The sequence below is a fragment of the Ictalurus furcatus genome, chromosome 5 (assembly GCF_023375685.1).
Source record: "Ictalurus furcatus strain D&B chromosome 5, Billie_1.0, whole genome shotgun sequence".
NCBI classification, from domain to species: domain Eukaryota; kingdom Metazoa; phylum Chordata; class Actinopteri; order Siluriformes; family Ictaluridae; genus Ictalurus; species Ictalurus furcatus.
Genome location: NC_071259.1, coordinates 939,525 through 967,496, shown reverse-complemented (window position 1 = coordinate 967,496; position 27,972 = coordinate 939,525). Strand labels below are relative to the sequence as shown.

Genomic DNA, 27,972 nt, shown 5'->3' with positions numbered 1-27,972 from the left:
TTTTTTGCAATTCATCTCCAGATTTTGCCCTTTTCAACCATCTGTTATGCTGTTAAGTAGACATGAGTAAAAATAACTTTTACCTCTAATAAAGTCTTTTTTGCCATTTCCTCCTCACTTCACCTGTGTGAGGTTTGCCTTTTAATCAACATTTCAGAAAACTTGCCCAATGGAAGTAAATTGCATGATGTTGTCCACTCATATACTGTACTGTATGCATGAATAAATAAAAAAGGACTGAGATGAGGAAAAAAGACACCGGTAAGACTAATGATCATTGCAGATGAAAGATTTATTGGCATATTTAATTAAATTTTTCTTTTTTGTTACCTCATGGTATATGGCAATAGCATTTGCAGCATTTAACTTATTCATAACATTTAGATCAGAGACAACTGAGAATAATAAGGTTTTTAGATGTAAAACTGCAGGGAAGTTAAAATTTTACCACCATGTGGAGATACTCAGGGAATACACAGGTTTAGTGTTTAAACATGCTCTAGCATTACAAAATCTAAAGAAGACATACAGTACCTAAAAAAAAAAAAAAAAAAAAAAGGATTTACAATTAAAATGCTACATTCACAGTATGTCGTTCGATCAGTACAAGTAAATAAATCATTTTTAGTTTAGAAATACAATTACATTTGGTAATATATTTAGGTCATTTATCACATTAAAGATTTATCAGAACAAAATGATAATACTGATTTGGCTGATGTTATTTTTTTTTTGCCAGCACATCATATAAACTTTCTTAGTTTATAGAGTAAATTATATACTAGAAATAGTCACCTTTTGTATCACCAAATATATCTTGAAGTTACGCATAATGACAAGAAGAAAGGGGAATAAATCAAACACACTATTAATTAGCTATTGAACATTTGTGAAATGGAAAGGTTTTGGTATGTTGTGAACTAAGCTACCCAGAGAATTCCCATAAAAATAAAATGAGGGAAAAAAATGCTCTTGCTGGGATCATGTACAAACTCTCACTGAAATGGACATGGAGAGGTGTACAGGGTTGCCGCTCTCTCACCTTTAGAAGAAAATAAAAACAGAAATCAGGCTTTAGTTCTTTTATGAAACAATGTACAGATACTCTGTGTGTAATTGACTTGGGCAGCTACATGTAGAAATTTTACTGGTTGATAAAGAAGTTTAGAATGTATACCGATCTTGTAGTAGTCGTAAACCTTCACAACAGCTGGCTTCAGGTTCAGCACTGAAAGGTCTTGCACGATCTTCAGGGTGTACACCTTTTCCTTTCCATGCTTCAGCTAAAACAGACAGAGATATTAAACAAAATCGTTTCTGTTCACATTGTACTGTACAAATGAGCCCACACTGTCTGTTTTGATTTTACTGCAATACACGTCATTCCAGGAGGATGGGTCTGTCATGTCACTTTCAGCATCACATAACACAGAGCGGCCTACAAACATGGCCATCAAGGACTACAACACCCATCCACCACTGATCTATCCCTCCTTGCAACCAGATCTACAACATCTCAGCCAAAGAAACTCAAGCCATGGACGATTACATCACAGAAGCCCTGAAACATTCGTTCGTGCAACTTAGAATCTACTGGATTCAAGTTTTTGGAAAAGAAAGGTGGGGGAATCAGACCATGCATAGATTTTCGCAGATTGAATCAAGTAATAGTCAAGTACCAGTATCCTCTGCCCTTGGTCACTGCAGCCCTAGAACAACTGAGAGAGGCAAAAAAAATCTCATCCGTATCCATGAGGGCTATGAGTGGAAAATGCCTTTTAGCAACACCTCTGGCCACTTCAAGTACTGTGTTATGCCATACAGGCTCCAGCAGTGTTCCAGTGCCTCACTAATGACTTCCTCTAGGACAAGCTTGATAAGTACTTCATTGTCTACATTAACAATATTCTAGTTTAATTCTCATCCAAAGAAGTTCACATAACACATGTCAGAAAGATTCTTGAAAGCCAGCTCCTCAGCAAAGGGGAGACATTTCAGTTTCACATTACCGCAATCTTTTTCAATGTCATCAATGAAGAGGTAGTTCTCATGAACCAGGGCAAGGTCACCATCGTCACTGCCCAATCCCCACCACAGTTAAGGAGCTACAGAGGTTCCTGTAGTTTTATCTTTTATCTGTGGTTCTGCTCCATTGTCACGCCCCTGACAGACTTAATCATGGAAGCCCTCAGTTGACCAAGCATTCAATAATCTTTCTTTGTCATTCTTTCATTCACCCCAGACCTTAGCCTTCCTTGAGAATGTAGCAATTCTATGTAGAACCCATACAACAGAGCTTTCACAGGGTGTTTCCCTATCAATACTAGTTCAAAACTAGAACACTTTTAGGAAGCTAGCAACCTTGTTTCAAGAGAGCAACACTTTAACCTAATTAATGTCAAAATAACAATAAGCTAAATATCTATAGTCAATTTTTTATTATTATCATTTATGGGTGTGTGTGTGTGTGTGTGTGTGTGTGTGTGTGTGTGTGTGTTTGTTCTTACTCCTTGCAGGTAGATGATTGCTTTGCCCTGAATTTTATCCACGCGTCTCACAGCTCCATCATTTGACTGGAATAAAGATAATCAGAATAAAAACTGATACATCAATATGATAACAACAACAACAACAACAACAATAATAATAATAATAATAATAATAATAATAATAATAATAATAATAATAATTTCTTAGAGCTTTTCTAGGCACTCAAAGCGCTTTACATTGTATGGGGGAAATCTCCTCAACCACCAGTGTGTAGCATCCAGTGGAAGCCATAGTGCACCAGAATGCCCCCCACCGACCAGCTATTAGTGGACAGGACAGTGATGTACAGTAGACCAGGACACCAAGGTCATACCCTTATTCTTTATTAGAAGTGTCCAGGGATTTTTATTGACCACAGAGAGTCCAGACCTCGACTTAAGGTCTCATCTGAAAGATGAGATGGTGTTGTTTTTACAGTATACTGGGGCATTAGGACCTACACAGGTCACATTGTCAGCACCCCCTGCTGGGACTCGCTGCTCGGACTCCCTAATACCACTTTCAATAGCAACCTTAGTTTTCCCCAGAAGGTCTCCCAGCAGGCTCAAACCTGCTAAGCTTCAGTGGGAAACCAGGCAAGAACTGGAGGGTGATATGGCTCTGGCCAATGAGTTGATGTTTGGAACAGCATTTGGTTCGGTTTCACCATCAACAACGCATGCCTAAAACACACTGTTCTGAATAAGTAAGTGTATTATAAGTATTTAGATCAGTGTTCATGCATTACACTTCCAGTTAAAGGTTTACGTTACATTTGAATTGCTGTTCACAAGCTGCACAGACGTCTCGTCCACACTGAATCCAGAAAGAGGCTTGACTTCGATGACCACCATGTTGGTCCTCAAGCGTCGACCGTTATACCTGAAATTAAAAGATCATTAATCACTCACATTCTCCTCATTTGTTCTGAAGTAACTGAGTAACACGTTATTAAAAGTAAATACTAGAACTAATCTAACATTATCATCACATTGTGCTTATTATTTAAATATGTCTTCTATGTTTTTTCCTAAAGGCTTATGAACTCTTCCATTCAATTCTATTCTGGCTTTGATTAAATAACTTTAATAGACATTATGTACGATCACTCAATCTGTTGCATTGCATATTAACAGAGATGATTCTTGTAGATTATGGAGTTGCAGTAGAACTCACTTGACAGTAATGGTCACTTTCAGAGATGGCTTTGGGACCCTGCAGTTTCCAGACGCTGAGGCCGAGATGATGAATGAAGAGCGGTCAGGAGGAGGAGGGATGTTGTAGTGCAAATTGAACTAGAAGGGAAAAAACATGCTATTAGCACAACTCATCCACCCAAACTGACCCTCTGAGAGCCTGCTTAATTAATAAAGGAACCGAGGTGAGTAAGTAAAGTGAGGAATGGTGATGTACAGACCTGCACGTACACACAACCTTTCCCTTTTGCTTTGATTTTGTAATCTCCAGGAACCCGCTGCAGCTGACTCTCCTGATACAGCAGCCTGTTACTCTGATTGATGGTAAACTTGTTAATCACCCCTGATGGTGATGTTATAGTAACAGTAACAGCTCCTGCTGGACGGTAGGTGATGATACTGTATTTCGCCAGAGCCTGGAGAGCCACGACAGTGTCCTGTATGATGGATAAGAGTATACAGAGAACACATTGAACCCTTTAATGTATAGTGTCCAGAATTGTATACCATTAGTTTTAGGCTGTTTTAAGGAACATATTTAACCTTACACAAACACACACACACACACACACACACACACACAAACACCCCTTTAATCACTACAGTATTATACAAACACCATTATATTGATTTTTATTCCTCCATAAGTGTTGCTCCTCCATAATCCAACATGGCTGACAATGGCAAATGCAGCACGTCTTTAATATCTCTGTCTAAATTTTCCAAATTAAATCTGTGTAGCTTTCGTTTAAAGAAATGTATGTTACATTTATATCAGTGTTTTAAATCACTGCTCCTGAAGCTTGGTTACCATCTCAGACATCACACCCTGCAAAAACTCATTTCAGGGAGGTAACTCCACCACCACTGCAACCCTATGCCCATCACAACACAAACTGAAAACCTCATCTCACCCAACCCCAACCCCAACCACCCCCAAGCTCACTGCGCCCCGGCCCGCAATCTGAAAAACCTGTGTAGCCTGTAGGGTGTAACAGGTATATCTTGTTTTTGAGTAAATGTATAAAGTTAAAATTTGGAAAGGCGAGCATTCTTTTAAAAAGTGCAGATTGATATGATAACGATTTGTACCTGTGTAGAAGCGAAGCCCCCGAAGGCGTTCTGCTGCTGCGAAAGCCATAGGACAATGCTGCTGCTGTAACCCAGACCGAACCCGGACAGTTGGGGTCCAGACATCAGAGCCAGAAGCACATACGATGTCATCTCCACCTCCAAAGAGTCCGTCACAGACCCATCATTCACTCTGCTCCAGTGCCTCTTGCCCCCTGAGGGAGATATTAGACACAAACTTGAGTCATTGACTCACATTTCCCTCACAAAAACTCACTTCATACATCATTATTCTCCAACAATTACACACATTCACCAACACAATTCAAAATCATTTTCATTGACAAACTACAAATCAGCAAACAAGACCAATATTCTCAATTAAAATCCAACACAGGATTTCTTTTTACTGCTACACACACAAAAATTACCCATCCAAAACCAGTGAGCACTGTGCAGTGTTTTCCATTTATACACCGAAAACAACCAAATAGTTCTCAAATACCAACAATCCATGAAGAATCTCCAACAATGAAGCACCACCCATATTCTCTATTATTTTTCATCACACTACAACAGTCTTTACCACAAAATATTCACCAACAAATGCCAAGCAACCCCATCAACACTGACATTCTCTGACAAATAACAGCAATCTTTAAAAAAACAACATTGGCCAGCAAACACTAATTATGTCCACTATAAAACAAACGGACACTAGCCAGCACCAACTACCATTATACCAAAACAAAATTACTTAAAATGGAGACTCGTGTGTGGTTTTTTTTTTGTTTGTTTGTTTTTTTTAATTAGCTCATTTTTAGCCTCTGAAAAGGTTCCTGTATTAATACCTGTTAATGGGTTTTTACAGCTCCTTGGTCAACATAAATTGTTTCTAATTAAACTGCAACATATATCAATCAAAATCACATACTGACTCACTAAACCTGAGGTTAGTGTGTTCTTTAGAGTTCTCTGTGGGAGAATGTTTCAGTTTTCTCTGAGAGACATCTCTGACAGCATCAAACCTGAGACTATGGCCTTTGCATTCAGCTTTGAGATGAGTTTGTTCCTCATCCTCTGATCCCCAGCTAGAGTGAAGGTGTAGAAGAGGAGAGCCTTGGCGTAGGTTGAGATCTCCTTAGTGTGTGAATTCCTCAGGCAAATAAGACTGTTTTTCACCACAGGATCCTGCCATACAAAGATTAACAATTGTATATACTGTGATCCCTTACTATGAGCCAGGTTTTCAAACTTCCTAATTTGCATGCAACACAAATGCTTTTCATTTCAGTTTGTATTGATTGCAATATGAATTCTCAAATAGGGTGTTGAATCTTCATTTGCACACCACATCTGCAAAGTGATTTTAGACTTTCCCTGAGCAATTATAGCCATTGCAAGCTTGCTAAAGTATTGTCTTCATTGTAAAATATTTTTTTAGATTCATTTGAAATCAATCACTTTTTGCATTCATATTTCCTGCAGTTCATGTTTATCATTGTTTTGTTAACGTTAACGTTGTTAACGTTGTTAACTGTATATGAAAATTTCATCAGTGACACAGTTTACTCACTTTAACAGTATATTTGAGTTCCAGCATTGCAGCTGTGATGTACGCAGAGAGGGTCACCTCATCAGTCACTCCTCCCTGAGAAAGAGAGAGAGCGAGAGAGAGAGAGAGAGAGAGAGAGAAATAATATTATACCCCAGTGCTGTTGAATTCTGGATTCTGATTGGTCAAAATATGTAATCATTGATATGGTGACAAGCTATAACTTGTGTAACAACTATTAAATGTAACTGTAAACAGATAAAAAAAATACATAAAGCAACATAATTGTTGCCATATTGCAGGGTTATAAGAAGAAAAAAACACTCCAGGATGGTATAAGACAATAATCAACAATAATGTTGTAGCAATCACACCACCTGTTGTTAATTATTTTCGTCTGACCTTCATGTCAGTGTGGATGAGTTGTCCCACTGAGGCAAAGCATCCGTTACGCTGCTGCCGTTTACCGAGCCAGGTCTTCGCCTGGTCCACAAACGCCTGATCTATAAAGATGTATCGTTTCGCATTTCCGAAAGACTTCATCACGAACGCCGTCAGCCTGAGAAATCCAACACAACGGTTCGGAATCAGAATCGTTATTTGGAAGGTAAAAATTGTTCTGTTAGGCTTCTATATTACACAATGAGCAACTGCTAATGGGATTAGTCATTTTTAGTTTGTTCATGACTGAAAAAATAAGCTGGCATCAGGTTAGTGGATGTCAAATAATTGTAGGAATTAACTGAATTGCATAAATTAACCATGATTAGTTCACATTGGACATTTAATTACAGTCATAGATCACTAATAATAATAATAATAATAATAATACTCCCTAGTTTATTAACATGAGTATATAATTTATTTAACCAGTCACTGTAAATCATAATTAAATTATGCAAACATTAAATGTGGTGTATATTAATTATACCACATTAATGTTAAATTCTGGATTCTGATTGGTTGATTAATATTCTAGAACAGCAGCTCTGACAGGGTGTTACATCCAGCTTCACAGCTCCAATTCCCAATCCAGTCCAGTCCAGATGACTGTCCCGCTCACCTGAATTCTAACACACCTGTAGAATCATTACTCGGTGTATTTAAGAGTACAGTTGCGTGCAGCTCTTTGTTACATTCTGTTGATTTCATTTGGCCTTCTGGCTTGGACTTTTTAGTTGTTTTCATATTTGATTATGTTTTTTTTTTTCTTTCTCTTAACCCTGTCTGCATGATCAGTTGACTACATCTTTGTTTTAAGATTTTCACAACTACCTCCGTCTGACTACTGATTTGAGGGGGATGGAACAGGAACTAGCTTGTCTCTAGCATGTTCCACAAAATTAAACATAATAATTGAACAAAATGTACAATGTGTTCTTTAGTAAATAGAAAATTGTATCCCTTTGAAAATTCATATATACCTACACACACACACACACAAACACACGCAGGACTCACCATGTGTTGCCTGATGGATCGCTCATCCCAAAAGCACTGTAAGATCCATCATTGTGTTTGTAGTTCAGTTCTCTCTGATATCCTGTACCGAAGATGAGACAAACCAAAAGTTGTGTAACTTTATTTCTTATTAATAGCTATTATTTGTTCACTGTTAAACAGCTGAGGATTTTGCACTCAACTGTACAGTTATAAATTGCCTTTCCTTAATTCTAAGCACTTGCTGTAAGCCTCAATTCTAAGTTATATCATGTCCTCACCGCTCACGAGGTAGGTCAGGGCTGTGCTCCTGATCTGGGGCGTGAGCTGGTTGGTGCTCTCCAGGTACTGCAGGATGAAGATGTTAGGGGCGAAGCGCAGCATGTTCTGCTCTCCACAGCCGTACGGCATCTCCAGGAGACTCGCCAGGTTCTGTAGAGCTCGGCCCATCAGATCTCCTAATGTCAGAGATGACATTAGCATAGCGTTATCATTTTTCTTTCATACTTATTGAGTTTTGATTGAATTGTTACCAAATTGACTGAAGTGAGTGTTACAAAAGCTTTGTACTCGGGGTCTCTGTGCATTTGCCTAATAAACATGACATGATAATATTGTGCATGCCACGCTCTCTTAGAAAAAAGATTCTATGGTTTTTCTCTCTGGAGGAACTCTTAAAGGTCGCATTACTGAAGATTTCAGTTTCAAAGGTAAGTGTTCAAAGTAAAATAAAATCCCATTCCAGCATTTTGATGGGAAATTTAATGATTGATCATGAAACTTTGTGCTCAATTCAATCAGGGACATGAACAAAAATTGTCAAAAGTTACATTTTTAAGGTTAAATTAAACCATCAAGCTATTAAAATATCTTCACACATTATTTGTCCTATTTATAAACTAATTCTGATGCAGTTTATTTATCAAAATGATGTAAACGGATGAAATCGAAGCAGGTCTATGACTCACCCAGCACAGAGACTGAGCCCTTGGCCGAACCATCCACGACTTTCTTAGGCAGGGTTAGTGAGACCCTCTTCTCAACCACATCTTTTAACAGAGATAGAGAGCCATGGAATTAAATGTGGTACAGACTCTACAGGACTGACACTCCAAGACTGGAATTAGACATCCACGCTCTGGCAAAGTCCATGAAACCTGTTCCAAGAGATCTACCTTCCTCTAAAATTTAGTTCCAGCCCAAATCCAACAGAACTGATTGATAATCAACAGTTAAGATTTAAATGGGCTTTTTGTACAAAGCACTTTCTTCACTGTAATGTACAGTATAAACAAGGTGAAAGAATAAGGTGTGTGTCTCACCTGATGGGCAGAGAAGCTCATTGTAGCTTTTAAACTGTTTGGTTCCTTCAGCCTGAAAATGGCAGCAGAATAAAAATACAATCATAATCACAATTACAGCATCGATAACACGGCTGCAACGTACATTCAAAGCATCAATAACACTGGAAACGTTCCTCATCTTCAGAGCTGGGTTTTGCAGCTACTTAAGTAATTTTCCAATTATTAAAATCACTCATGTGAAGCTCATACCTCTGAGGTGCAAGATGTTTGTGAATAAAAGTGTCTGGGACGGGGTTTTCAATATAATCTAGACCACCATTTTAAACATCCATCCATCCATCCATCCATTTTCAGGGAACAAGGCAGGGGACACCATGGGGTGCCAACCCATCACAGGGCCCCATTGGCAAACACATTCACATACTATGGACAATTTAGATGCCAATCAGCCTACACTGCATGTCTTTGGAATGGAGTAAATGTACTTGGAGGAAACCCCTGAAGCACCTGAAGCACAGGGAGAATATGAAAACTCCACGCACATAGGGAAGAGGCAGAATTTGAGCCCACAACCCTAGAGATGCGAGGAAAATGTGTTAACCACCAAGCCACCACGCCTGCTTTTAACTGTGACTCTTTTTTTTTTTTTTGGTTGTTGCAGTTGTGGAAATACCAATCCACCATTATCCAAGTTTATTATTATTTATCGAGTTCTTATTGTTATTAGTCTCTGGATTTATTCCAATCTGTAACACCTTCAAAATAGTTCAATCTTTAAATAATGTCAACTTGAATCTAATGTCTTCTGTCAGTGGTCCATCACTGGTCCAATTCATCCAAAATTTTTATTATTAGAAGTAATAATGTAATCACCAGCACGGGCAGTTTTTTAATGATGGAATCGATGCGTCCTTTCTGCGGTACAATAACTCTTCTCTTCCCACACATCGATGATGGCACCGCTTCCGCTGTCACCTTGATGCTCACCTCCCCTATAACACACACACACACACACACACACACACACACACCCGCACACACACACACACACACACACACACACACACACAAAATACTGTTTAGTCTCACTAACAAACCTGCTGTTACTCTCTGCTGTTCAAAACCTACAGAAAATAAATGAAAGCGCCTTGAACAATGATGCAAAAGTCACAACTAATGGTAAATGGGTTTAAGAAAGAAACCATGGTTATTTATTCCCCATTAATATGCCTGTGCTCAATATATTATATTCATATTTATTAATATTTATTATATTATAATTCATAATTATATTGTGCATCATTTGTGTTTGCCATGATAGAGTTTATTTATAAAGACATATGAAAATAATGCACTTTAATCCACATACACACACGTTATGTATATTTTAAGGGACTCTGTCAAACATTAACCAGAAGTTCCTCTTACTCAAATCTAAAATATCTGTTATTTCACTTGGCTTTTTTAAATAAAATAAAAAAAAATTAACATAGAGGAGATTTTTGGAATAAACACGAGCTATTTGAACTATTTAAACTTTGGTCATATGAGAAGATCAAATTTCCATTCCAGCATTTACAGTGAGCTTTAAGTTTTAAAGGTTTTTCTGACGTACCCAGAACCAGCGGTGTGATGGTCCAAGAGAAGGTCCAGCTATCATCAGCGCACAGACATTTTGTGTAGAGGCAGCCGTTACACTTTTTCACAGAGAACTGTTTTGAGCTGGCCAGAGTCACCTTCACCTTTAACACACAGAGTTTTCATTCCATCAGATATGTGAAAACTAAACCAGTTGATCCTCATTCAAGGACTCCACCAGATGACGTCATAGACTAATTAGCATATTCATGAAGGCATCAATATCATTTGTGTAGTAAAATGTGTTGCATGAAGAATGATGTTCTGAAAACAAGTGTGTTTGTCAGAATAACTACTGTATGTTGATCAGTGATTGGTCACTGGAAACAGTGGTGTTCTGTAATTGGTTGTTGCTAGGCTCTTATATTAAAATAAAATTAAAAAAATCTAGTGACAAAGTTAGTAAATTGGCCAACGTGTGTTTTTGGGAACCTTTAAAGAAATTTAAACCCATCTGAATGTCATGTTCTCTTAATGTTGTGATGTCACAGTACACATACTGTATGTGAGAAAATTAATATTGGATTCGAGGTAATATAATTAGACCAAACGTGTCAGCTCACCACTATACAGCTTCGAAGGTAGTTGAAAACAGTGGCTTTGAGCGTGAACACTTCTCCTCGGATGACAGAGCTCGGCAGAGTGAGGCTCACAAAGAAAGGCTGGAAGGCAGTGAGCTCGGTTTTCTGAGCGATTCCAAACCCAACAGGTGATGTACAAAATGCGCCAGCCTGCCATGTAGTGATGGAGTCCGGAACCGTTCTATTAATGTGTATCGCTCCAGACTGACTGTAGAGGAAATAACACAGCAAACTCAGTAACACAGACTGAAAAAAAAACAATTTAAAATAAAAAAACAAATAAATAAAACCTTTTAAAAAAAAAAAAAAAAAAAAAAGCACTTAAACAGTATGCACACCTGACTGAAAAGAGATCCCAAATCCATGTCTCTGGGAAATATTTGCGGATTGTAATGACTGGAGGGTTTGAACTCAAGACAACTGAAGCGGATTCTTTCGCCTGTACATTCTTGGCTCCAGGTGCTCCATCTGGGATAAATTTGGATATACAATCAGGTCCATAAATATTTGGACACTGACAAAGTTGGTATTATTGATCTGTCTAACACAGTATATCGGAGTTGAAATTGTCTCATTTTGAATGTCTCATTTTGAGGGTATTTACCTCCCTCATTATTTCACTTTGAAGTAAGCAGGATAAAAGATCTAGCTAGAGCTGATTTCAAGCATGGCATTTGCGTTTGGAATCTATTTCTGTTAACTCTCAATATGAAATCCAAAGAGCTTTCACTAATATTGAAGCAAGTTATATTTAGGATGAAAAATCTAAACAAACCCATCAGACTATTAGATGTGGACAAATCAACTACTTGGGACATTCTTTAAAAGAATGAATGGCACTGGTGAGCTCAGGAACACCAAAAGGCGCAGAAGACCGTGGTAAAAAACTATGGTGGATAACAGAAGAATTATTTCCCTGGTGAAGAAAAATCTCTTAACAAATGGTTGACCAGAACAAGAACACCCTCCAGGAGGTAAGTGTACTGTATCTGTGTCAAAGTCAACACTCAAGAGAAGACTTCACCAGAGTGAGTTCATGGAGATGCGACAATGATCAACTTGTAGCAGAATGATGGGAAGAGAAGAGCAGAGTATAAAGAAAAGAAGAAACTGCTCATGATCCGAAGCATACCACCTCACCTGGTGGCATGGGCTTGTATGGCTGCCAATGGAGCAGTTTCCCATGCATTTATTGATTATATGACTGCTGAATAAAGCAGCAGCGTGAATTCTGAAGTGTATAGGGATCCTTGCTCACTTTCAGCCAAATGCTTCAAAACTCATTGGACAGTGCCTCACACTAAAGATGAACAATGATCCGGAGCAGACTTCAAAAAGAATCCCACTTTTATAAGGAAATGAAGTGGAATTTTTCTGCAATGGCCAAGTCAATCACCTGACCTGAATCCGATTGAGCTGCATTTCACTTGCTGAAGGTAAAACCCAGGACAAAACATCAGAAGAACATGCAGCTCAGTAAAGGCCTGGCAGCGCATCACCAAGGAAGAAACTCCGAGCCTGGTGATATCTGTGGGTTCCGTTTTTTCAGGCAGCTAAATTTATGATTATGTTTCTTTGACAAATTACTTTTGATCCCTTTAAAAAAACTAAAAATAAATAAATAAATAAAAGGCTCCAATTAAAAACGTTAAATTTAAAGCTGAAATTCTGCACTTTGAGCTCATTGTTATTATTTCGTTTCAACTCTTTTGTACTGTGGTATACAGCAGAAATACCAATAGCTTTGTCAATATATAAATATTTATGGAACTGACTTTAACAAACATGTATCAAGTCAAAAAGAAAATGTGACTAGGGAAAACCACTTACCAGGCCGCAAAATGTTAATACAATCTGAAGGTTTCTTTATGATTGCATTGGTGAGGACTTTAATTCCAATACCCTGAGTCAAAAAAAATGGAACACAAAGTCATTTTTGCACATATAAAAAAGCCCATTTCTTAAAACCCAGTTTCCATTATTATCACAATAGTGTGTTGTATAAATTACTACACGCATAGGTTTGCCGGTATACTAGAATATTGCACACGAGTGCAATATTCAATATTTTGGCGGCTGTGGATCAGGTGGTAGAGCGGGTTGTCCACTAATCATAGGGTTGGCGGTTCGATTCCCGGCCAGCATGACTCCACATGCTGAAGTGTCCTTGGGCAAGACACTGAACCCCAAGTTGCTCCCGATGGCAAGTTAGTGCCTTGCATGGCAGCTCTGCTACCATTGGTGTGTGAATGGGTGAATGAGACACAGTGTAAAGCGCTTTGGATAAAAGCGCTATATAAGTGCACCATTTACCATTTACCATTTACCTAATGAGGCAAGCCTTCTCTTGAATGTACCCCCAAAGGTATAAATGATATTTGGAATTGTCCACAACAAAAACACTGTGGATGCTAAATAAGTAAGGAATAAACACATCATGTCATACTGTTAGCATAAAATACGACGCGGTGATGAAGCAGTAGTTTTAGTTTTTTTATGCCTCTGAAGTTGAATGTTTTCCTATAACATCACATTTCCAGTTGTGTTATTTCTCTTTTCTCATGATTACAATTTTTAATTAATTAAAGATGGCACCTCATACTTTTTATCCATTAACAGTTACAATTAATGTTGTGTAAATTCTGTGAAACAGCTTAGTTCCTGTTCTCACTTACAATAAATGTACATTATATTATTTACACTATAAACCATCCTTCCCTCCTCAGCCATTTTTTTTTTTGTCTCTCTTGAAATTAATGAGACAAGAACACAACTTGTCATGTTACTGATACAACACAAAGCGTTGGACTCAGACTTAAGTCCAACTCTGCCCCTTTTGGACTCGGACTTGGTTAAAGACTTGGTCTCGACTCAGACTCGGCAAAGGTGGACTCGGACCCAACACTAGCTGTTACTATAGAAACGATAATGTATTAGAACAAGCCTGAGTGTACTTTAAGAAAGAATGATGTCTTACTTTAAAGGTGTTGTACACATCCACCTTTCCAAAGTATGGAAAAGGAGCAATCAATTTTGACGCTCCAAATTTGGTATTCTTGATGGATAGGATCTGACTGCATGTGTTCGAATCCTCTTCATTGACATTGTATGGATATCCTGATAACGTCTGTACAGGCAGCATGTTGAACACCTGGAATAAAGAGGTGTGACATCATTCCTCATAAGGACTGGTATTGTGATCTGTTAGATCCCTAACGTTATAAAATGATAAAAGGCGGTATCAGCAGTCCATTACCAATACCTGTTATAATCACCAAAAGGACCCTATATATTATCATGTTTTTAACAAAGTCATTTAAATGCAAACGTTATACTTTAGTTTTGGTTAACACTTTAAGCTACAGGTATGTGGTATTATATTTCGATATTTGTAAGCAAAAAAACAAACACACAACGTAAAAGATGGACAGGTTGGTTGAGGTTTTGACTGCAATACAGAATTCTAAACTCATGACTGTTTTTTTTAGTCTGTGTCCTTAATTTTCCAGCATCTGTTTCTTTCTGATATTGTTAGCAGTAAACACGTATCTTCCAGCTTTAGCTTAGGACCCATTCACAAATACAGGATATTGAAGGACCCCTTACTACACATTCACAATGAGCTGTATGACTGAACTCAAGGACATTTTGTCAGTTAGAACGCACCAATTGGATGTTGAGCTCCTTCTCTGGTTGCAGCAGCAGAAGACTCTGATCTATTGCCTTCACTGAACACAGCGAACCTGGAGCGGCTCTCAGCTTCAGTGACGCCTGATCACCAGGAAGCTCCGTAGGATGTGAAAAGTGTAGAAACACCTGAAAGACCACAACAAAATTTAATTTAAATAAATAAATAAATAAAATCATGAAGGTTAGGCCAAGAAGTGTTCATTTATCAATTCCACCATTTTACTTATCATTCAGAACAGGGTATCTGTAGGGATCATCAGGACAAATGTAATAATTTTTAGACTTTAATCAATTAAAAGGTGGGGGGGGGTTGCTATACACCCAATGTTTGCTTTTTGTTTTAATTAATCTTTGTTTGGCAATTACTACATGGACCCCCTTTTTGGATGGAGGACATGTCATGGTGATCAGGCTTGTGTACATCAGTGAACCTTAGGCTTAAATCAACAGGAGCTCATATCTCCCAGTAGGGCCACCCTTAGTGAAAAGAGGTAAGGGGAAATTTACAAAAGAGACTAAATGTACCCTGACCAGATTACAGTTACTGTGGGCCCTGGAGTAAGATTGCAGGTTTGCGCCTGGTAGCTGGCCCACCGTATAACCTGGTCAGGCTCAGCCCAAAATCGCTCCATCTTGTGGGTTTACCACTATATATACATGCATACATATATATATATATATATATATATATATATATATATATATATATATATATATATATATATATATATAGTTCTGAGGTTTAATTTCTGACCTTGTTAGCCAAACACAGATGAACAGGGTAGTTCATGCTGTCTGCCACGACCTCCCCGCTGGAAAGGACTGTGTACAAGACCACCTGAGCAACCGGGGACAATTTTATCAAGTTCTGAAGAGTCACCACCAGTTTCCCCTTGTGCACGGCTACAAAACAGAAAAATATAAAGAATATAAGTGCATCCACCATTTAGGGGTTCATGTGGGGCAACAAGTATTAAAAAACAAAAAAACTTCAAAACAGACCCCAATAAGAATGTCAGCTATAAATTTTTTCAGCACTTTTCTACATTGCTTCTATAAGTTGTGTGGTGTTTGGAGTTGATGGATGAGATGTTAATGAACCTGTTCCAGGTCGGATGGCTTCTATGATACGTCCTTGGTAAACCAAACGCCCTCGATTCATCACCTAGACACAGTAAAATAAAGATGCATAAATTGTAATGTATTTAATTATATTTATGGGTAAAACTTGTAACAAGTACTTCTAAATGAAAGAATGAGAGCATACAAGGCATGGGTAAGTAATCATTTTCAGTTATACTCATGTAAACATCACTTAAATTCATATAGTAAAAGTGCTTTTCATGCTGCAATGTTTCTTGATTATAATCCCATGTTATAATGTTATAGTAAACGCCAAACACACCATGTAGTAGAAGGTTAAGGTGTTTTTGCGTGGTCTGATTGCACTCTGGTGTATCATGTACTGAGCCCTGATGACGGCATTTTTCTTGCAGCTGAAAGGCATCAAGCAGCTCCTCAATTTAACAAAACTCCGGCTCTTGGAGTAGAAAGGCTGAAGACTGAGGTAGGCTGTGGGGTAGTATGGTGTGCGCTGATTATTTCTGCTAACAACTGGTCTGTTAGTCATTTCATACTCGGCCTTTGTAAAAGAAATAATAAAGAAAAACAGAAAAAATTATATATAACACCCATTATATATAGATGACATGATATATATATATATATATATATATATATATATATATATATATATATATATATATATATATGTATATATATATATATATATATATATATATATATATATATATATATATATATATATATATAAATAATACCACACTGCTGCAGAATTCCCAATTTTGTAAAAGACAAATTTTTTCCCCCTATAAACTTCAACAGAAAGTAAGGGAATGACTCTTTATAGCTGCTATAATGAGGGTTGTCAGCTGACTGTCCCAGCAAAGTATTTTAGACCAGATTACTTGAAAAACAATACAGTGGATATAAAAATTCTACGCATTATGTTAAAACAGCATTATTTTAATGTAAGAACTTAAGCAAAGATACATCATATCAGAACATTTCCAACTTTACTGAATAAATTATAACCTTTCAATGCCACTGAAAACCAAACTTACACATTTCAGAGATATATAACATATATTGTAACATATATAATAACATAATTGCAGAAGTGTGCACACCCCTGAAGCAATACTTAGTTGAAGCACCTTTTGATTTTATTACACCACTCAGGTTTTTTGGGTAGGAGTCTATCAGCTTGGCACACCTTGGCTTGGCAATATTTTCTCACTCTTTCTTCCAGAAACATTCTAGATTCATCAGCTTGTGAGGGCGTCTCCTGTGCACATCCTCCTTCAGGTCACCCCACAGATTTTTAGTTGGGTTCAGGTCTGGGCTCTGGCTGGGCCATTCAAAAACAGTGATCTCCTTCTTATTTCGGTTAAGCCGTTCCTTTTTTGGTTCAGATGTGTGCTTTGGGTCATTGTCATACTGAAATGTGAAATTCCTTTTCATCTTCAGCTTACTAGCAGACACCTAAATGTCTTGCACTAAAATCCTCTGGTATTTGTAGCTATTCATGATGCCCTCCACCTTGAAAAGAGCCCCAGTTCTAGCAGAAGAAAAGCAGCCCTAAAGCATGATGCTGTCACCACCATCCTTCACAGTGGGTGTTCTTTTGCAGGTTTTTTTTTTTTTTTTTAGCAAAACATTCTGATTGGAATTATAGAATTATTATACCTTTTTTAATAGGTCTCAACAGGCCATAACAGCCGCCCCACCTCATAGCCCAGACATGTGAAGAATATGAGAGATTGTTGTCACATGAAGAGAGTAATCAGTACTTGTCGTATATTCCGGCAGCTCCTTTAATGTTGCCGTAGGTCTCTTGGCAGCCTCCCTGGTAAGCTTTTTTCTTGTCTTTTTTGGAGGGACGTCCTGTTCTTGGTTCTTGGGATACCACATGTCATTGTGGTATCCAAATTTCTCCATTTTCTTGTTGATGAAGGTTAATCAAATGATTTCATTAATGACAGCTGTATGATAGTTATTTTTGAACATGAGATTGAATGTGATGAGATAGAATTGTTTTCCCTAAAATGTTGCTGATTGTTTTTCACTTAATTTTTATATGTTGTAATTTCATATTGAGGGTGGAAAACATTCTGACAGGATTTATCTTGGTTGGACAGGACTTATCATTGTTTTACATCACAAAAACCCACCATTTTAACAAGGGTATGTAGACTTTTTATATCCACTTTAAATAAAAAAGGTCCGCTGTGTCAAAAAACTGCTATGCAAAAAACTTCTATGGGACTATATATAAATGAAGGGGATCTTCAACTGCAAGCAGCTTGAGATGCTTGTCTTATGAACAGAACATGAACAGAACATGAGGGTTTAACTTTAAAAAGAGAGCAAAAAAGGAAATCAAAATGTAAAGAATTCACATACCTTAAGAGAAACTAGGCCCAAGGGTTCAGTGCTGAGGGAAAATTTTGCGATGCCTTTGTTATTTGTAAGCAGCTTCCTGACTGACTGCAAATTATTCGTTTTAGTTATAGTCAGATAGACTACTTTTCCTCTCATGGGATTGGATTTTGGGCCAGTCACTTTAATCTAATGAAGAAGGACAGGAATATCAGAGGACAATCTCAGAAACAAAAATATCAAATCAATTAAACTGTAATAGAAAGAAGAAAATGGCCTCGACTCAAATGTCACAAATAACTGCTTTTATTTACACAGTAGTTTACATAAAGTGCAGAGCATTTACCATAATAATAAATAGAACCTGATGTACTGGATTTAATTATTTAGTAAAATGGCTTACTTGATGTTAGCAAGATTTAACGAATAAGCCTAAATTTAATAATTAAGTCTATAATTATTTAGTGCATAAGCCGATATACAATATGTTTCTAAATACAGTTTATATTAATGGTCAACAACAACGTAATTACCTTTCCTTCGTATGTAATTCCGGGCTTAAACACTGTTGGTGAATCCTCAAATGAAATTGTGACCATATTAGTTGTTATAGTGGAGCTGGCTGAACCAGTCAGAATCACACCTACAGGATAAACACAGCTTTAACACAAACCTGAAACTACAGTGATGGTTAAAATGAAGCTAATAAGCAAATGTAGCTAACAAGCACTAGAAACTTGAGAATATATCAGTACACACTCGCCACCTCAGAACACATTGTTGGGCTCCGTAACAGCATTTCTACATAGTACATAAAGTATAATTCACCTCTTCAGACATTTTACAGAAGAAAAAACCTGCTTTGTTTTTGAGATGGAGCTACAAACGGCACTGCAAGCCATAAACTTCCATTATTTGTTATCTACATGAGCCTACAAACCAATACTTAAAGTGATAATAAGAAAAAAATGAAAAATAGAAAAACATTTCTTTGTAATAAATATTAATAATGATGGCATTAATATGAAGGGTTCAGTATCGAGAATCTCTTACCAGTGCCGTCTTCTTCCACTTCACTCTGAACTATGAGTGACTCTTCGTAACGTGGATCAGTTAATGCATATTCTCTCAGATTTATGTTTTGTAGTCCACAGCCCGTCTTGTCAGTCTAAAGCAAACAAAATCTGTTATTTAGTGAAAAAGCAAACAAGAAAGATTAATTTAAAAATACTACTCGGCCCAATCACGTAAGAATTTTGTACAAAAGAGCACCAATCATTCCTATTTACGAAAGTAAGTAAAATTTGTATTGATTGTTTATTTTTAAAATGGGTTGCTTTGGTTAGAAATGACTGCTTTGTTGATATTTTGGGACAGGATTAGTTGTACATATGGAGGTGTGTAATGTAATTAGCACAGGAGTATCTCTGAGATTTTAGTCGTGTTCGAGTCCGTCATGTTGACCGTACGATGGTTTTGCATTTGTTTGAAGACACTCTTGGAAGCGCTCACTATTTTCTATCATATGTTCAAGGTACAAATTAAAGATGACCAACCCTCATTCTATAATTCTTGCAGATGTCTGGTGGTGTTGTGACCCCGTGCAGGGGACGCCCGTATTTGTAACTGTTATGACAGACCTTGGCCTTCACCGTCCCAGTCACCGGCTTCCCATATGTATATCTGCAATGTATTTTTGGAATATTGATTGTATATAGTTATACTGGCATGATTTGGGGTTTAAATGACTCATTTTAATTGTTTAAGTGAAGCAATACAAAAATCATTTTCCCAACATAAAATTTTGATCAATTTTTTAAAATAATGCTAAATATCCTATTTACAGTACAGACATTATATTAGGCATGCAAAGTGTTATAAATGTACAAAAATCCCAGTCTGGAGTGATGAAACAGAACATTATTAAGGAGTGAACACTCACTTTGCACACACTTTAAGCGTGGTGTTTGTGTCCAGGATGGTTATGATTGGAGGAAGTAGTACTGTAACTTCAAATGTGGGCAGAACTGTAACAGATGGTGTAATACAGTGTTACAATATAGCTGCCATTCTTATGTAAGATATTTTCACTATGATTGAACATCCTTCTATTATTGCATTATATATATATATATATATATATATATATATATATATATATATATATATATATATATATATACAACTTATTTCTTAAAATGTGCAAATATTTGTATTAACATAAAAACATTCAACAACTCAGACATAAATTGAACAAGTTTCTCAGACATATGAGGAACACAAATGGAATAATGAGACCCTTAACAAAGGGGCGGGGGGGGGGGGGCATCGTTCTTCTGGTGTTTAAACAATTATTGCACATGCACCTGTGGAACAGTTCTTAAGACACTAACGGTTTATATATATTAGTTTAAAACTCAGGGTTAGACAACAAACAACAGCAAAACACAGAGGAAATGTTCTAAGAATAATTTGAATCAGTGATTTAATAATAATTAGATTGACACAAAACTTTAGATGCTTAGATCAAATGAATATTCTAAATCATCCATTTTCAAAATTCATATTTATATTAGAAACATTGCATTCAGAGTGATATGAAGAAAATAATTGTGCTAATTAACTTGTATTTTTTATCAATACTTATCATAATATTATCACTAAAATATAGATTTGATATCTTTGCTATTCTTAGAACATTAATAAAGATAAACTGAGCCTGACCGTAGTCCTTGACTTGGAAGGTCTGTGAGAGCTTTTTGTTTTTCTTATCCCAGACTGTGATGACATAAACTCCTTTTATGGCCTCAGAGTTTATGGGATATGACAGATCCACAAGACCACTGCGTGTGGAGACGTTCAGCCACTGACCAATGCGGTTTGAGTTTGGGTCCTGGAAAAAAAAAAAAAAAAAAAAAACTTATATTACAGTCTTAAAATATGGTCATGAGATTAAAAATTATCATTAATGACCAAATAACATGTTTACATTTTTATACTATTGTTCCCTAGGACCTTAAAAAAGGACATAAAAGACTTTTTGGCTGAAATGTTCATTTAACCACAAAGCATGTCATAAATGTGAGTTGGTGAGTGTTGAATCTTTCACATGGCACAGTACCTGCACTTCTATTGTTGGAAACTGAAAAAAAGAAGAAAAAAATAAAAAATTAGCTCTTATGATCGAATTAAACATACAGTGATTGTATATTGGTTACACTTTCTAAGAATCCTGCATTCATAAATCATAATGCACTTATAATTCCTTGGAATTTGGCAACAATGCTCTGGAAGCACTTTATAAACTCTAATCATGCCTCAAGGCATAAATTATACAAACTTATTGTTGAATATATCCATCCATCCATCCATCCAGCCATCCATCCATCTTCTATACCGCTTAATCCTTTTCAGGGTCACGGGGAACCTGGAGCCTATCCCAGGGAGCTTGTTGAATCTAATGGTTATTTATTCATTTAATATGTTTTTTATATTATTTTTATTATTATTATTTTATTAAAGAGTGACGTCTTTGATCTGTCATAAGTTTGAACTTGAAGATGTTTCTAAAACAACATTTATTAACCTACATAATAATCGTGAATAGTTGAAAATACCGAGCAATTTACAATAATGTTTCCTTCAAAATTGTTAAGTGCCCTTCTGTCCTTCTTCTGGGATTGTCCTTGTCTTTTTGGACACAGTTCTCACAGGTCATAGGTGATACAGGTCACATTTGATGGCCATGGATTTAGTTTTGTCTGCACGCCTCTTCTTCCTGAATGATTTTTGGGATCTTGAATTATTCACTTGACAAAGGAGTTTATTGTTGGCTGCCTAAATAACAGTGAAAAAAACTGTTAGTTAATCTCTGGAATTCTCCTCACATGCGGGCCAGACGGAAGTGGGTCGTGTCTTTACTGGACATTATATCAATGGAACTCTCTTATACTGTACGTGGGGCCCTATCTAAGAAATTGGATACATGGCATGCTGCTTTTGGTAGGGTGACATTTCTCTAATATTTACAAACTTAGAAACTGTATGTTTACCATTTGTTTTACAATTTTGTGTTTATGTATATATCCTTGCCGTCTACCCTGAATGCGATGGGTTGGTGGGTAGGATCCTGGCTTGTTTGGTTTCTCTTTGTTCTGTACTGTTGTTCTTCTTTATTATATTGAAATGAAAACTCAATAAAACAGTTGTTAACAATATAATTGTGCAGTGTTAATAATGCTTACAAAGCAGTTTTACCAAACTACAATATATATAGATAGATAGATAGATAGATAGATAGATAGATAGATAGATAGATGTCTTCATAGAAAGTGATCCTGTATTTTCTAGGTGAAGAACTGATAAAAGTTTTCAAACCGTCTGATCGTAGGTGAGGAAATTGGTGTCCAGAGAAACGATGCGGAACTTCACTGCGGGGGAAAAATGATATTTATAATGCAGTTACATTTCAAATCTGATTTGTGTTTAACACATGCTTAAATAATTTACAGCATAACTGGTATCTAAAGGCAGATGTACACATGACAAATCAGGTTAAAACACTAACATTAAAATGACCATAAAAATAATAGAATAAAGGGAACTAGGAAATGAGGAAGGTGATACATGTAAGAGATTAAGCTGTGGAATTCTGGATTCTGATTTTTCAGAATTTGTTGTTGAATTTTCTATAAAAGCAATTCTGACAGTAGTGGAGCTACAAATCAGGATAGTGTGCCCCAGCTTCCCTAAGGCCATCACTCCGTATCCTGACTCTGTTGAGAAAGGCACTCTTCTGGCAGGCATTGCCAAGGTCATCACTCCACATCCTAGTTTAACACAGCGTTAAAATATAGCTGCCTGGATAAAAAATATATAGCTAGAGCATCATATTTGGCTGAGAATGATGCTCCATCCCGGGCTTTGCTGGGTCATTGCTCTGCATCTTGACTCTGCTGAGCATAGCACTGCACCCCCTGTCTGATCCTCTCCACCTCCTGGCTTCAAACGTCATGCTTTTTCCAGCTTCTGACTCTGTGTTACTCTGCGTCCTGACACTGGTGAGAACATCATCACTCCGCCACCTGACTCTGGCACAGACACCTAAGCTCCACCTCCAGACTGATGTGAGGACATTGCTGCTCTGCCTCCTGACTCTGGTCAGGATGTTATCACTACACCTCTCTCCTTTGCCAATATCTGCTCATTTCCACCTCCTGGCTTCAGCAGGGATGTCACTGCACCACCTCCTGGCTTTAGGGAAGATGTTGCTGCTCTGCTTCCAGGCTTCAGGGCTGAAGTTGTTGCTCCACCTCCTGGCTTTGAGGAAGATATTGTTAGTCTGTGAGAGCATCATAGTTCTGCCTCCTGACTTTTGTGAGGGCATTGTCATTGTTCTGCCAGAATCCTGCAAGAGCATTGCCACTGCCCCACCTGCCGAATCCTGGCCATCTGTCATGTCTCCATCTCCCTGCTCCACAGAGGACGTTATTCCCCACTGAAGCCCTGCCGCAGATGCCGCTCCATCTTCCTGCTCTGCTGAGGACATCATTCATCCTGTGCAATGTCTACCTGGTGCACGCTGGCATTTAATGAATGCTCTGGTCAGGGGCCCAGGCCCTTAAATATTTAGGTGCTTCAGGAGCCACGCTTTTAGGGGGGGATGCTGTGTCATGTAATTCCCCCTTAGCATGAGTCCAGCACAAACATCCTTCTGTGTCTTTCATTTTGAGTTTATCACTGTGCATTTTGTTTTTAGACATGTCTCCACTCCTGTCTTGTCATTAGTTTATTGTTCTAGTGTGTTATTGTGTTCACCTGTTTTCAGTTACCTTCTGATTAGTTTATCTATTTAAACCTGTCTGTTTTTTTGTCTCAGGGTGAACTCTTATAGTACTCTTATAGTTTGTTAAGTGCAAGCCTTTTTTTCCCATGATTCCTTGTTTCTGTTTTCCAGCTTGTTTTTCCAAGTTTTGCACATGTTTCCATGTATGTATTTCTTGAGTAGAAGACAAACATATGAAACAAAAAAGGAACATGTACTAGTAGTGATCAGAGATCTGGTCAGTTTGGTCAATCTGGGGGCAAGAACTGAACACAACCAGAAGCAGGAAGCATGGAAAACTGTTTAGAGATTGTTACCTGTTTGTCCTGGTTTGTAGACTGGTTTATCTGTCTCAATGAAGGTCAGGCGTGTTGGAGGTATGATAAGGATCTTTGTTGCCTTGTTCTGGATTGTTCTTGGCCCTTTAATCCGAATCTTAATAGATGCCACCAATTCCACAGTTACAACAGGAACCTGTTTGAAACAAAACAATAAAATCACAATGGTGGTTCATGATTAACTAATACTACTATTACCACTACTATTACTACTACTACTATTAATAATAATAATAATAATAATAATAATAATAATAATAATAATAATAATTTCACAAGTTTTTATTAATCTCATTGAATTAAATAAGTTACTTATTTTATATCTAAAACAATAATTGCTTTATTATTGTTGTTGTGAAGAGTTAGGAATATTGCATCTAACATGTAGTGCTTTTTTTTTTTTTTTTACAAAAGTTTTATGATTTTTAACATCTTTCTTACAAAAATCTTTAGATAGCATTTTTTCTACCCAATATCTCATACCAGTCTCTGAATTTTCCTGATTTGTTTAACTAGCTTTTGCCTATACAATGCATTGTCAAGTCTTTCACATACTCCAAATAACGTTACTGGGGGTGGAACTAATTTCTCAACCAGAAAAATGTAAAAGCTTGAACAAAAAAGCAAATGAGGTCTGTATCCACAAAATAACAGTTGATTTCCTACAAATTTAATAATTGTGAAGTCTAGAAACACAAAACATTACAGACTGCACCTTTAAGATGATGTCATGATGATGTTATTATGAGGAGTCTTACCTGGAATGGGATGCAACGGAAGTATTCTTGTTTTATAGACATTTCCGTCAGAAGAGTGATGCTCTTTTGGTTATACTCCAGGTTCACTTCCAGTGAAACAGGTTCAGAGGGGTTGATTGTGATACACAGGGTCTCAGTGGTGCCCCCTACAGTCTGCGAGGTCACAGCCATCAAGTAAAAGCTAAACAGAGAGAAAAAGAAAGCAAATTAATGTTGGTCTCTATGTACCAGTGCTCTGTGCAGTCTTTTTATATTTTACAGCATTAGAACTGTAACTCCAATTTCCCTAGTTCTTTCATTAAAATCTTGTGCACAGGGACACTGACATGCTGGAACAGGTTCAATCAGTCAATTGTTGAATATTACTTATATTTACTGTTCAAATATTAAATGCGCCCCAATACTGGGTAAATCATATGTATGTGCACAGAATTGAAGCATTGACTGGACATTCATTTTGTGATATACTGTTATGTTAAACCTCTATAAGGTTTGAAACAAATATACAGTAATTGCCTTTGTAAGTTGTTTCTCAATTCACCAACGCACTACACAACAATTTAAAATTCTATGGTTTTTGAATGTTTTGTTCCCCCAGAGGCCCCCCTGTCAGAAGGTTGTAATGAGATCCAAAATGTGAGAAGTTGATTCTCATTATCTTTCTTCAGGGCCATACCACTAAAAATCTACTGGGTAATGCATTTTACCACAAACCCATCAGGAGTCCAGAAGGCATTGGATGGTGTAAGCTGGCATACCATTGATGACATGAGGGTTTGGCAGAAAAGCAGCTGCCTATGTGAATTAACTACAAAATGGCTTAAAATAGGATGTGTTATGTTCTTGGATGAAATGCTGCCCGTGATATTAGGTTAATGATATTTTTGTAACTGCAATAGTAATGAAATTCTAAGAGGTTCAGCTTCATTAAGCAAAGAAATTCAATACTCAAGAATTTGGTATTTTTTTTAACTGTAGAATAAATCACCTCAGTTGTTAGGTCAAAAGATGATGGATGTACTTTGTGTGTAATGGATTTTGTGTATATTTCTTATGTTGTGGGTACAAAGGTAATCCATGTTTGAATGTGAAAAGAATTGAGTTAATATTGACCAGACATTAATTTTGTGTTAAACAGTTTAGTTTAACAAATATATATATATATATATATATATATATATATATATATATATATATATATATATATACACATATATATATATGTATATATATATATAGAGAGAGAGAGAGAGAGAGAGAGAGATAGATAGATAGATATAGATATATATGATAATTGCCATTATATATATTTTTGGTCAATTCGCCAACTCACTATTGAATTTAGGCTGGGCAAGAGCTTTCTCCCCAGTGAAATTAAAACTCCCTCACATTGCAGAAAACTCCCCTTATTTTTCCAGAAGTAGCGAAATATTGTGCTTTTAGGGAAACCCATACACCAGCCGTATTCAACGAAAATCTGATGCTTTACCTTCGACATAATGTGGAAATGTTAATATCACTAAAAGACCATCTAGCAGCATGGAAACTACTGCTAAATGTGTCTCCATGGTTTCTGTCCACCCTAGAAAAGGGTTACTGGGTACAGTTCAGACCTCAAACCAATCCTATCAACATAAAGATAAAGCTGGGTCTGGGCATTCCCTCCAATCTCTATGAGAGACTCTTAGTGCTTATGGCAGCAGTGACCAACACCATACCATTGGGTCTATTGTACATGAGACCATTTCAGTGGTGGCTGAAATGTTGGGGGTTGCGTCCGAGGATGAAACCCCTAAGAATAATCAGTGTCACGAGGCCATGTCTACGTGCTTTAAAATTTGGAGGTGTCCCTGGTTTCTAGCATTGAATCACACTCTAGGGGCATCTCCTTATCGCTAGACAGTAATGACACTCTTAGACAGTTGTCCAGCTCATGGTCTCTGGAGCAGCTCTCATCTAGAGTGGCATATAAATCGCTTAGAAATGCGGGCTCTGTTCCTAGCACTGAAATCATTTCTTCCTCAGTTGAGGGGTCACCATGTGTTAGTTGTGACCGACAATACAGTGGTGGTCTCATATATCAACCTTCAGACAGGGTTCACACAGGTGTACAGGTATTCCTATTAAGGTTGATGGTGAGTGAAGTACATTATAAATTACTGTAGCTATGTAGCTTGTGTCCAATGAAAATTGAATTAGTTGAATTTTTGCTGTGGCATAGCAATCATCATGGTAATAGAAGAATGTGATGGACAGCATGATGGCTGATTTCTGAATCAGCTTGCAGATTTTGAATAGCTTCAGTGAAGGAATTTAAGAAATAACACTCACCTTTCAGTATAAGATCCAGATGGAGTCGTGTTGCTCCCTGTACCAGGTATAGATGGCCTGATGGAAAGGATTATGAGTAGACATTAGAGTGCAATTTAACAGTTAATCAGTCTCAGAGCAAATGCTACATAATAGTGAGAATTTAAATAGTTTGTTTTCCCAATGCTATGGGAATCACCCTCGCGTGAGACTGGAAACTGAAACTTGTGTAACATCATGCCTATTTTTAGGCCTGTCATGATCAGGTGATGTGGC

The 27,972-nt window shown here is 37.2% G+C and overlaps 1 protein-coding gene across 1 annotated transcript; it reads right to left on the bottom strand.

Moving 5' to 3' along the window:
• Positions 1–688: 688 nt before the first annotated feature.
• Positions 689–25,616, bottom strand: LOC128607268 (alpha-2-macroglobulin-like protein 1). Its single transcript, XM_053623942.1, has 34 exons — positions 25,387–25,616; positions 24,608–24,764; positions 22,844–22,896; positions 21,588–21,608; positions 21,191–21,359; positions 20,409–20,493; positions 20,023–20,149; positions 19,520–19,634; positions 19,000–19,109; positions 18,491–18,655; positions 16,410–16,646; positions 16,106–16,169; positions 15,759–15,952; positions 14,981–15,130; positions 14,292–14,465; positions 13,145–13,217; positions 11,653–11,782; positions 11,297–11,522; positions 10,711–10,837; positions 9,969–10,087; positions 9,114–9,165; positions 8,760–8,840; positions 8,073–8,249; positions 7,813–7,894; positions 6,754–6,910; positions 6,362–6,447; positions 5,825–6,054; positions 4,818–5,011; positions 3,947–4,162; positions 3,706–3,824; positions 3,303–3,417; positions 2,508–2,573; positions 1,178–1,283; positions 689–1,042 (listed from the first exon to the last, which is right to left on the bottom strand). Exons 1-34 carry the CDS (start codon positions 25,555–25,557, stop codon positions 996–998), a joined length of 4,395 nt encoding a protein of 1,464 aa, XP_053479917.1. The 5' UTR covers positions 25,558–25,616; the 3' UTR covers positions 689–995.
• Positions 25,617–27,972: the final 2,356 nt, after the last annotated feature.

What these genes read in the sequence shown, in the direction of transcription:
- LOC128607268 (XM_053623942.1), bottom strand. Translation starts at nt 25,557, where the DNA reads ATGGCTGTGACCTCGCAGACTGTAGGGGGCACCACTGAGACCCTGTGT. An exon ending in GAATTACATACGAAGGAAAG is followed by an intron (nt 18,656 to 18,999) that starts GTAATTACGTTG and finishes CTTCTTCATTAG; the next exon opens with ATTAAAGTGACTGGCCCAAA. An exon ending in TGAGCTTCTCTGCCCATCAG is followed by an intron (nt 8,841 to 9,113) that starts GTGAGACACACA and finishes CTCTGTTAAAAG; the next exon opens with ATGTGGTTGAGAAGAGGGTC.